This window comes from Poecilia reticulata, chromosome 13, assembly GCF_904066995.2.
Source record: "Poecilia reticulata chromosome 13, P_reticulata-male-v2, whole genome shotgun sequence".
Lineage (NCBI taxonomy): Eukaryota > Metazoa > Chordata > Actinopteri > Cyprinodontiformes > Poeciliidae > Poecilia > Poecilia reticulata.
This window is the reverse complement of record NC_088842.1, coordinates 30,427,549-30,438,560: the sequence shown is the minus strand read 5'-3', so window position 1 is coordinate 30,438,560 and position 11,012 is coordinate 30,427,549. Positions and strand designations below refer to the sequence as shown.

Below are 11,012 nucleotides of genomic sequence, written 5' to 3'. Positions count from 1 at the left end.
AAATTTTCTAGAAAAAAACGTTAAAATTTCATGAGTTTGAAACATTGCAAATTTGTTAGAAAAATTTACAAATTTTTTAGAAAAACCTGGAAATTTCTGAGTTTCTAAATAAACATTTGTTGTCTCGTTAAACTCCAAATATTTTTCAAGTTTCTCAAAATTTTCTGAGATTACTCTCAACATTTCATATGGATTGTTTTGGTGAAAATGTGCTCCTTTTCTCTTCAATGGCCCAAATACGCTGTGTAGTTTATACTTTTAAATGGTGGTGATCATTTTCTCACTGATGCTGCTGACGGGTACCGGAAAGTAAAACCCTTTATCAAGCACTTAAATCACTGGTACCAAATTGTTGCAGAACTGTGTGGAGTGCTACCAAAATGTACAAAAAAAAAAAAAAAAAACAGGGAAAAGCCAAAATTTTCTATTTTGCTGTACAGTTTATAGAGTCCACAGCTGACCTGAAAGCATCATAAACACTCTTTTTCTGTTGTTTTAGAGTTTATTAAGACTGTTAATGTTGTCACCACGCTGTGAGTCTGACCCTCAGCTCCACTGACGTTCTGCACACGGCGTCGCACTCCAACCGACCCGCATCGCCGTTTGTCTCCACACATCTACTAAAAAACAAAAACCGACCAACCCTTTGATGTTTTCGTGTCTTATAACAAAGAAATAAATGTGCATCAGTTTGACGGAGCAGCTGCCACGGCTCAGGGTTTTACTCATTTTGTGTCATTTCTAACAATTACAATAAGAGTGAAAGAAAGGGAGTCGATAAATTCATGTGGTTTCAGTTGCTTTTTTCTTTTTGGCTGTTTGCAAAGCCCACTGTCACCACCAGGGGACCGAGAGTCAGGGTTTCCATGACGACGGGCTCACACAGGAGCCATGAAATAACTAAAGCTGGACTAAATTGAAAGTTCTTTAAAAGACTTATTAAAATTGTATTTTTGATTATTTCATGGGAAATTACTTAATTTGATATATTTATTAATTTTATGATGCATTTAATTGATAACCAAAGATCTACATGTATATTTAATAATATTGTGACCCTGAACCAGTAACGTTCCATCTTCTGCTTGTCTAGTTTTCAGATTTTGAAAAATCAGATTTTAATACACTAAACCACATCAATGCTTTGTTTAAACTCCACAATAAGCCTACAGATGTTGGGGTGGTGGACAGTGGGCCAACCATTCAACCATCCAACCTGTGCTTACAGGCCTCGGAAATCCTTGGACCGGTTCTGCTTCCATGTGTGAAATAACTGTGAATATTTAAGTGGAACATCAGTGAATAAATGCACATAACTATGATCGGCCATTCCTCTACTTATTTCCTGCCTAATTACTCAGATAGTGTGTCTGTCTCTGCACCTGAGCTAAAGGAAGACAGCACAGAGTTGGTAAATATTTTATTACATCACAATCTTTATATATATAAAAAATAAAAACCCAGATTGGGTCAAAGGTTCTTGGAGTATCGGCGTCTGACGGAGTCCCTGTAGAACTGGAAGATCTTCTCTGACGCTTTCTGACTGACGGCTACGCACTGCTGCAGCTGTGGAGACGGAAAGTCCAATCAGAACCGTCAGACGGGCAACAGACGGGTCAGAAACGAAGAAAATGACCGACCTCATGAACCGAGAACGAGCCTTTGGTTGATGACATCATCACTCTGCGCTCTTTGCCGTCGATGGCGAAGGTCATCAAAGCTCGACTTTCCTGAAGAGAATTTTAAAAACATGACGAGTTTTGACTTCTGCAGACAAACATGTACAGAACCAGCAACTTTGCAATAAACGATTATGATGTATTAAACGATGTATTAATCGTGAACTAATTTAACAATCGATTAATCATTAACTGGAGTTTACAGACTAAAGAAAAGACAAGTTACAGAAAAAATAATATACATATATGTACTGTTTTGTTTTAGCAGCAGGTTCATCCTTTGCTACAAATGATCAAGCGTTCAGTTGTTGTGTTGCGTTTTAGGCAATAACATGTTTATTTTCTTATTTAACAAATGAACTAAATTACTTATTTGCATCTTTTAATGTATTTCTAATATTGTATAAGAGACTAAATTAAAAATCTTCAGAATGTGTCGATTTTTTAAATCCAATAATCACTAGAATAATCTGTTACTAAAATAATTGCAAGTTGCAGCTCTATTTATAAAGCTGTTTTAAACGCTGCCTCCAGCTTTTTTATTTACGAGGAGTTTAAAGAACCAGAAGTTCGAGAAATCCAGCTCCTCTCCAGGCCATGAATAATAATCTGAGTTTGATTTATTTTTTATTGCTTTTCGGGGCTTCAGATGTACCTTTTCCTGAGCTGCAGTCGGGTCTGTGATGATTTCACCGTCTGCGCTGATGGCGCAGGTCACTCCACAAAACAGGCAACTCATAGACAAGCCGGCGTCCATCAGGGCCATGCAGGCTGCGTTCAGACAGCAGGACAGGAGCTGAGCTTCTAGGTAAGGAATGAGGGACGGCACCAATCGGTCAGAAGGCTTAGAGAACCCAAAAACCAGGCTCAGCTAAGAGTAGCACTTATTTTTACTCTAGGAAAAGTAAGAAGTAGCTGCCAAGACATTACTCAAGTAAAAAAGTAATTGGTAAAAATTGCTGAGTAACTGATCAAATTATCAATCATTTAATATTTAAAAATTACATCATCAGATGAACCAACATATAAAGTTAACTGGAAATTTTGGTATTTTAAGGACCAAAACTAAACACTTAAAATATCACACGTATGTATGTAGTTGTTATAAATGTTATATTGCTATTTACTAATATTTAACACTTTGGATGGAGAATCTGTGAGCCTTTAAGCAATTTCCCCTTGAGGATCAATAAAGTCCATTTTAAATAACATAATTAAAAAATAAAATCAGGCAAAATTGTTTTTTTCCAAATCAGTTTCTTTCAATAAAAAACTGATTAAACTTGAACAAAAACAGCAGGTGTGTGTCTGTGGAGAAGTTTTGGTTAAAACATGTTTGTTTTTCATTCAGTTAGTAGAAAGTCCAGACATTTTACTCAGAGTAGAAATACTTTATGATAAAATGACTACAGCGTAGTAAAGACACTCCTAAAAACAAATGCTTTGAAAGATGTTACTCCAGTAAATGTAACTGTCTGCTTCCCCGCTGTGCTCCAAACCAACAGAACCGTTTTCAGTGAAGGATACGGCGCCGTCGTCGTGCAGCACCTGCAGGATGAGCGTGAGCGACGAGCGAGGATGGAGAGATAAAAGCAGAGACGCCTCACACGTTTCCCGCACACATTGTTCCTGTGATCGCTCCCTCACACCTAGAAGTAAACATGAGTGTGAAGCAGCTGATTCACTGACTTATTTTTATCAAAACATTGTCTGTACTTTTTGTATTGACTGTTTTACTGTGACTAACCTGGCAGCCCCACTTTGGGATGAACCAGAACCTCCAGGGTTGCCCGGTCGTAGATTTCCTTGCTGATTTTGACCTCAGCAGGTCCGTAGACTCCCGCCATCACACTGGTGTCTCCTGCAGAAACGGGCAGAATAAAGAAAATTAAAAGAAGAAAAAATGATGGATATACAACTTATCTCAAACACTGTGGAAATGGCACAAAAATTATACTGTAAAACTTTGTAGCTTTAGCTTATGTAGTGACAGTTGAGTTTAAAACTGCCATTAGGAACAACTTCTTTCAACAATCCCAGTTTAGGATTCAGTCCAGAAACTAATCTGCAGCGTATCAGAGATTGTAAGTGTTACCACTGGAAATGTTAATTTTTAAGATAAATTGAGGCATTTGTTAAAGAATTTGCTTGAATTATTAAATGCCTCTATTATTTTCATTATTCCTTAACTATTGAGTGTTACTGTATGCATCTAAACAAGAGTGGTGAAGGCATCTTGAAGAGAGAAAGTGAGATTTGTCCATAATCTGATCATTTACAGCAGAATTCTGCGTTGTGAACAAAAGCATGGATAGTAACAGTTGAATAATCTGTCGACCATTTTGCCTGTTTTTGAGCCTGAAAGGGGAAAAACTTTTTTTTAACTAATTAGTTACCCTGAACGAAGGACGCCGATCCATCAGGACGGGACAGTAAGGTTTGTTCACACCCGAACTCTCTGAGAGAAACAGTTGAAGAAGGAGAGACTTCCATCATGCCGCCTTCACGGTGGAGACGATGTTTGTCGCAGCTAAATGACGTCATCGGGGTTTTTTTTTCCCTTCAAAAAACTGCTCTTTTAACTTCAAATGCTATGCTTTCAATATCATTAGTATCATTAAATTATAGTACTAATTACGAAACACGTGTGTTGACATTTATTTAAATCTGTAATTGTTTGCTCCCGGATATTTTTGAAAGTTCAGAGCGGAAGTTGAACTTGTCATTCTTTAATTTGACCACCAGATGGCAGTGTACACAAATTTGTATTTTCTAATCAATCGTCATTATTCCTAGTCAGATTTTTTTCAGGCAGATAGAATAACAGCAATTATTATTATGATTATTATTTTGAAACGTATCGAAATAATAATAATAATTTAAAACGTCGTATTCATACGTATTTGAAAATGTTTTGTACAACAGGACATGAGAACAAAAAGGGTCAAAACAATATAAGAAGAAAAAAGAAAAGCAAAAACGTGAATTAAAAGTTAGATTGTAAGCACTATAGGCACTTTTAATTGCTATAGTTTTTTATTGTTTGAATTTGAGATTGCATCGAGGTTTTTCGAGGGTTTTGTTTATCACACTTTTTAACACTTTTCACACTTTAAAACTTTGCTCGAAACAAAATCAGATTGATAGAAGGGTCTTTTATACATTTTCTGTGAGCAAAGAAATTTACAGAAAGAAGAGGACATATGTTCATCAATTTTATATTTTAAGAAAATATTTGGTTGGATAATCTCTGTGAATATATTTAAAATAAACTTCTTTGACGTTATTAGTGATTATGAATTTGTGTGGAAGAGACCGCATTTTTACCCAGTCAAGATTCTGCACGACAACCCCCGCAAAGAAATAAAACTTTCTAGACATAAAGATCGGTTTTGTTTACCAAGAGGACTGGGAACTCCTCCTATTATGTTGTTGCCGAAAAGCGGCTTGAACTGACGTAACGTGGCCTTTAAATACTCCTGTCGCACATCGTGAGGTTCTCTTTTCTTCGTCTGCTGACCTGTGGAAGTTTCGGTCCAAGTACGAGCAATGAGTGAGTGTTAATCTACTTTTTAACCCAGATTTAGCGGATCTCACACAGACAGATTTGCACCCGCTGTTGTTAACAGGTTTGATGAACGGCTGAACTGTGAAGGAGACATGTTTGTTTTCCCGCTTTGAATTCTCGTACTTAGCATTAGCGGGCTAGTTAGCTGCTATATAGCTTCAAGCTAGCCCGAGTTTGCCTGATGTTGAGCTTGTTTTGAGGGACTTAATTCGTAAAATGACTCGCAGAGTGGTATGTTTACGAATAATGTTAAATGTTTGGCGTTAGCTGTAGTTATCGCCATTCTTATGCAGTTATTTTTTGCTTTTTTCCCGATAACACGTGGCCCGGCTGGGAATCGAACCCGGATCTTGCGATTTCAAATACACGCGGTAGTTTTAGCAACACTTTAAGGGACTTTGAAGTAAATTATCGACAACGAACGTCAGATTCGTCTCACGTTAAATAGTTGTAAGAGTTGGAGAAATAATTTAGCCACTTGCAATCAATCTAAAACAAGTGCAGATCAGATTAATGTCAAATTATCTGCAGTCTTGTAGGCTAAGATAATTAAATCGGTTACTCACGCAGAATATATAATATTTTTAAAATGTTTTTGATGGATTGACCACAGCTTGCTCTTAATTATCTGGGATTCTCCAGCTCAGTGGACTGATCCCAGAGCAGCAGTGGAGAGAGAAAGTCAGGTTTTGCTTTCATCTCTGCAGTTCTGGTGGCAGAATGGTGACAATGAGGCCTGGCACACTTAGACCTGCAGTAATTCTTTATTTAGGACTGGGCCATCAAATCGGTTTTTATCGCTTAAATTGAATTTGACAATTTTATAGCTTGTATTTATTTGTACTTTGATTTCAGGTCAACTCTAGGACACAATAAAGGGATCATTTTTGAATTAATGGAGTCATAATGTTACAACAATGCAGTCATAATATCAGGAGACTGAAGTAATTTGATGAAAACTCAACCACTAAATTATCCAAATCTGTTTTTCTCATTAAAATGATGTTTTTTTTCTTGTATTTTTAAGACGTTTTACTAAAGTTTTGACTTCATTTTACTAATATTCTTATAATAAAAGAAAGATTCTCAGTTTTGCCTGTACAACCCGCAGAAAGGATGACTGAAATAAATCCACATTTTGAAAATATTTCCTAGCTTTTGTAATTTCTTCTTTAGAATAAGGAGGAAATGGATTAAAATCATATTTGGAATAAAAAACATATGAAATGAAGGCAAACCACGCAGCTGCAGTTTGAACATGTTAAGTTGTTGGAAAGTCCCACTTTTCTTGCAACATAATATACACAAATTATGATTGACATTCACTGACTTTTATTTGTTTTTGTTTCTTTTTTTTCCCCCATAAAGGTAAAAGTTTAGCTCTGGACCATCATGCCAGTGAACCTCCCAGTCACCTACTGGTCCACAGACTGGGGCATCTGGTAGGTCAAAGGTTAAATCTGCAAAATCAATGTTTTCTCATAAAAAGTAAAAATGTGTTTATCAGGTTCACTTCCAGTCATAAATATAAAAGATCCTTTAAAACTAATCAAAATAGATGACATTTGGTCTTTAAATACAGATGTTGGTTTTTAGTTTGGACACTCCTGGATCAGATCGTTGTTCTGGTTCTGATCACGTTTAGTGTTTGGCTCTGGATCCAGCGGGTTTTCAGCAGGGTGTGAGCTCTGGTCCTGTACGGTGGGCTGTGAGGCTCACACAGTGCGCAGAGCAACCTTTTCTCTTGCAACCCGCTGCTGTCAATCATCTGCAGCAGCGTTACTTATGAGAACTAACACCTCTGACCTTTAACCTGTCTGTTTGTTTGACTTGAATGACTGAAAGAAACTAAAGTTTCCTCTCTCCCACAGGTGCTGGGGATGACCTTTAACCCTTAACCCATCAACCTCGAAGCTCTTGGATGTAATCTAATGCATAAGCCAGCCTGGTAAGTCCTGTCTGTATGCAGTGGATGAATTTTCCAAGTGATGATGAATGGCGTAAAATGTTCAACTGCTCTGAAGCCTGAGTGACATCAGCCCGACTGAACCTGCGGCACTGAGAACTAGACCTGGCGTTTACCGCTCTGCGTTCTCATTAATATTCCCTCTGCTTCCTGCAGGTTCAGCCGTCGGCCATCTTTCATGAGGTGAGTGAAAAATTACGCAAAATGAAGATTAGCGTAATTTCTCTTATAATCTGCCCACTACTTTAAATTATCCAGGCTGTTCAGTTTGACGCCTGAAGATGATCCAAAAATCTGTATTCAGACTGAATTTGGATCAGTGTTTATTTTTGATCTTCAGTGTATTTTTGCTTATAAACCACCTGATTCAGCAATCGGTCCAATGACTTCCTGTTAGTTGATGCATTATTCCTGAACATGATTTGGGTGGAGTAATATTTGTTACCCCACCCAACAAATATTGGGTTTTCAAACTGAAGCTTTTTTCAAACTGAAGCTTAGTATTTTGACATTTTGTAATGAACACCAGAAATGGTTTAAAGTTCAATTCAAAAGTACTTCATTGATCCCAAATTAAATTAAATAACATCTCAAACTTCTGACCTTTTATTTGCTGCATTTTGTTCAAACAGAATTTGGACAAAGTTTATAAGAGTCTACAAAATACTGTAATAACGTATCAACATGTCAAATGTTAAACGAAACAAAATCGTATGAATTTTTCCTAAAGTGCCAATCAGAATGTTTTTTGAGGCGGAGTTGAGGAACTGAAACACAAAAATACAATTTCAGGAGGGAATCTGAAACTAAAGTATCAACTTGGTAAAAAATTGAGGAAGTTGTTTTGAATTTTACCGTTTTTCTTCTAATGCGGCGCTTCGTGTAAAATAAAACCGTTCGTTTTTAGGTCTTGGCGTCTCTGAGGTCTATCCCGACGGGCCCTTGTTGTAGGGCCACGTCGTTGGAAATGCCTCATAGAGGAAACCTGTGGTTTCGCTTTACCCAGGTGTTCTGCTGTGAGCATTATGGGATACAACTGCAGGACAACAACATGATGACGAGCTTCAGAAAGACGGATTATCGGCCAGATTTAACAGAGATGTGTGTTTTCAGGTCACAGGTTTGGCAGAAATGACTCGGATGGCGTCAGAATGCAAGATGGCGGCGGGATGATTTGGTAAGTTGGGCTGGAAAAGGTTTGTTATGGAAGAAGCACTGCGTGGTATCTGCAGCCAGCTGCTGTGTCAGCTGGTTAGTTCAAAGGTCAGTGCTAAAGAAACTCAGCTTCTGGCATCGTTGGTCTTCATGCTGGCTGTGTGTGGAGTCCTGGTATTTCAGCTGAAACAAGCTCAACGGCAGATTAGTGGATGTAGATTTTTTTTTTTTTTTAAATTACGTTTCCAGCAAAAAGCTCTGAATAATCTCCAATCTGTCTTCCTATAAAAATTCTTGAATATTCAAAATTTAGTGGGGGGGAGGAGGAGGGAGTGTTCTGGAAAATTCTTCAGTTCAGTCAAAAAATTTGATTAAAATCTTCAAATGTTGAGATTTCAGAAGAAATTGAACACTTATGAATTTAGAAAAATCAAATTTCAAGACTTAGTTTTGAGAATAATCAAGTTCGAGTTTTCTTTTTAAAAAATGGATTGATCTAACTCAGAAATTTCAGATTTTAAAGAAACCTACTGAGATTAATATAAAAAAAAAACATTTTTATTTTTTATTTCTGACTTTTGAAGCTGAAGAATTTTTCAGAAAAAATACAATTTGAGCTCCAAAAATTGAAAATTTGTGACAGATTAATTTTGAGAATATCAAATGTTCTTGAAAAAACTTGACAGTGTTGAAATGTCATGTTTTTTTTTTGTTTGTTTTTTTTAATGGCCTTTTATGCCAATATGTTTAATTTTTTTGTTTTCATTCCTGTTTAGCTCTTGGAGCTGGGCATCATCTGATGAGATCCAGCTTTTCTGTAAGTTTTTTTAATGTCTGATTTTAAGTATTAAGCAGCACTGCGGTGTCTGCAGCCAGTTGTTTCATCATCTGGTTTGTTTAAATAGCAGTGCAAGAAAAAATCAGCATCAGGCATCGTTGGTCTCCCAGCTCCCCATGTTGGGAGTCCTGGAATAGTGGCTGGAACAACCAAACTCTTGACTAGGAAAGTCTGCATGCCGAGGTGCAAATTATTGATTAACAAGTTAAAGTTGATTTTAATTGACTGATTCATAGATGAGGCCCTTAAAAGTCTGAGTTTTCTCTTGCGTAAAGTTTTTCAATAAAATGAAGGATTTAATTAAAAATAATTAAATTTTAAAATTTTGTCAGCTGTGTGAAATATTGACTGAATAAATGGAACATTATGGCTTTTCTCACATTATTAAACTCCGTAGTAGCACATCAGTAGTTTTTGAGAATGAGAATTTGACGCTGAATGAGTGATATTAAGGTGAAACTTGAAGAGTTTGTCGAGTGTTTATATTTCTAACAGCCGCATAACGGACTGTTCGGACCGTTACCTTTCTCCATTCTGGAACATGCCGCCGCCATCTTTGCTGCCGTTTTTTTTTTAACGGTCGGCTCCGCTTGGAGGATGACCAGCGGCGCCCTCTGCTGGATGACGGCCAAACTGCAACACAAAGAATAACTAAGCGGACGTTATTAATGAATCGATTTGAACTCATTTTAATAAACCATTGATTGACAATTGTTTGCATCCCTAGTGTATGCTTTCTTTTAATATTTAGGATAAGATTGTTGTTCATATATTTGATGTATTTTTGTTTTGTTTTTCTCCAGGGTTCAGCTGAAGCATGGATGTCGTAAAGTGAAGTTTAAACAGGGATTGTGTGTCACAGGTGAGTTTCTGAAGCTGCATGTTTGGTTACATCCGGTCCAGTTTGGTCATATACCAAGGCTTTCAGGATCCGGTGTTCCTGACTTGCTGTGGAGTTGACCAGAAATCAAAAACCATCCCAGTGAGCCTCTAGCAGCATTTTGCAGAGGACTCACTGGGGACATGATGCCTGCAAACATGCAGGGACTCTGGTGCATCAGAACTGTAGAAACTTGAATGCTGAAGATAAATTTTTATTTTATATTTTGCAGATGGAAGCAGACGTGGACCACCTGAGGGGAGCTTGCTTTGATGCATCATATTCTCCAGATTAAAACTAAATGAATATTTCTTGTTCTATGTAAACTTTAGTAATTTGTAAGCAGATTTTTCTTTTGTACAAAAATAAATACAAGATCAAACAATCCTCAAGTCTCATTTATGCATGCATGTAAAGTCAGTTTTTACTTTGCACAATACAGTCTTGAGTTCTAATTAATAAAGCAGACTTGAACCAATTTCAAAAGTGAATTGAACTTGACTGAATTAGATGGGATCATTGGTAATGGCTGCACTTAAATAATTGAGTTGATGCTATATTATTAAACTGAACTGACAATTGTAAAAAATAAGCTCATATGGAAGTGTGCCAAGGAGCTAAAAATTAGAAATGGTTAAATATCTGAAATAGAGGTGTTTGAAGTTTTAAATAAGTTAAACTGGAAATAATATGGATGGATGTATTTATGTGGTAAATCACTAGATTTTTGTTCAATGTCTAAATAGTTTGAACATCCGTTATTTTACTGAAATGAGACAAAGCTAACTCACAAGTAACAGCAGGGAAATGAGTACTAGCAGATTATTTCACTTTTAATAATCTGCCACCCATGTTCAAAGTGAAAAAATCTGTCATAAGAAATGTTGACTTAAGCTCTTATACTTGTTAAAGTTGTAAGTTACGTC

The 11,012-nt window shown here is 36.8% G+C and overlaps 1 protein-coding gene, 1 long non-coding RNA gene and 2 other non-coding genes across 5 annotated transcripts; 3 read left to right on the top strand and 1 right to left on the bottom strand.

Annotated features, from left to right (window-relative positions):
* Positions 1–1,407: 1,407 nt before the first annotated feature.
* On the bottom strand, positions 1,408–9,915 carry exosc5 (exosome component 5). 2 transcript variants are annotated; one of them, XM_017308165.2, is made up of 6 exons: positions 9,730–9,915; positions 3,427–3,540; positions 3,207–3,328; positions 2,335–2,475; positions 1,641–1,730; positions 1,408–1,566 (listed from the first exon to the last, which is right to left on the bottom strand). In XM_017308165.2, exons 1-6 carry the CDS (start codon positions 9,758–9,760, stop codon positions 1,471–1,473), a joined length of 594 nt encoding a protein of 197 aa, XP_017163654.2. In that variant the 5' UTR covers positions 9,761–9,915; the 3' UTR covers positions 1,408–1,470. The 2 variants fall into 2 exon arrangements, with proteins under 2 accessions (XP_017163654.2, XP_008424727.3); XM_008426505.3 differs by lacking the exon at positions 9,730–9,915 and adding an exon at positions 4,076–4,238.
* Positions 5,130–10,471, top strand: LOC103475104 (uncharacterized). Its single transcript, XR_535288.3, has 8 exons — positions 5,130–5,232; positions 6,616–6,689; positions 7,119–7,195; positions 7,370–7,396; positions 8,327–8,390; positions 9,145–9,185; positions 10,010–10,068; positions 10,319–10,471. It is a non-coding gene; the product is annotated as an uncharacterized LOC103475104 (long non-coding RNA).
* Positions 8,132–8,262, top strand: LOC145554763 (small nucleolar RNA SNORA18). The gene has a single exon (XR_014090755.1). It is a non-coding gene; the product is annotated as a small nucleolar RNA SNORA18 (small nucleolar RNA).
* LOC145554761 (small nucleolar RNA SNORA8) lies at positions 8,425–8,562 on the top strand. Its single transcript, XR_014090753.1, has one exon. It is a non-coding gene; the product is annotated as a small nucleolar RNA SNORA8 (small nucleolar RNA).
* Positions 10,472–11,012: the final 541 nt, after the last annotated feature.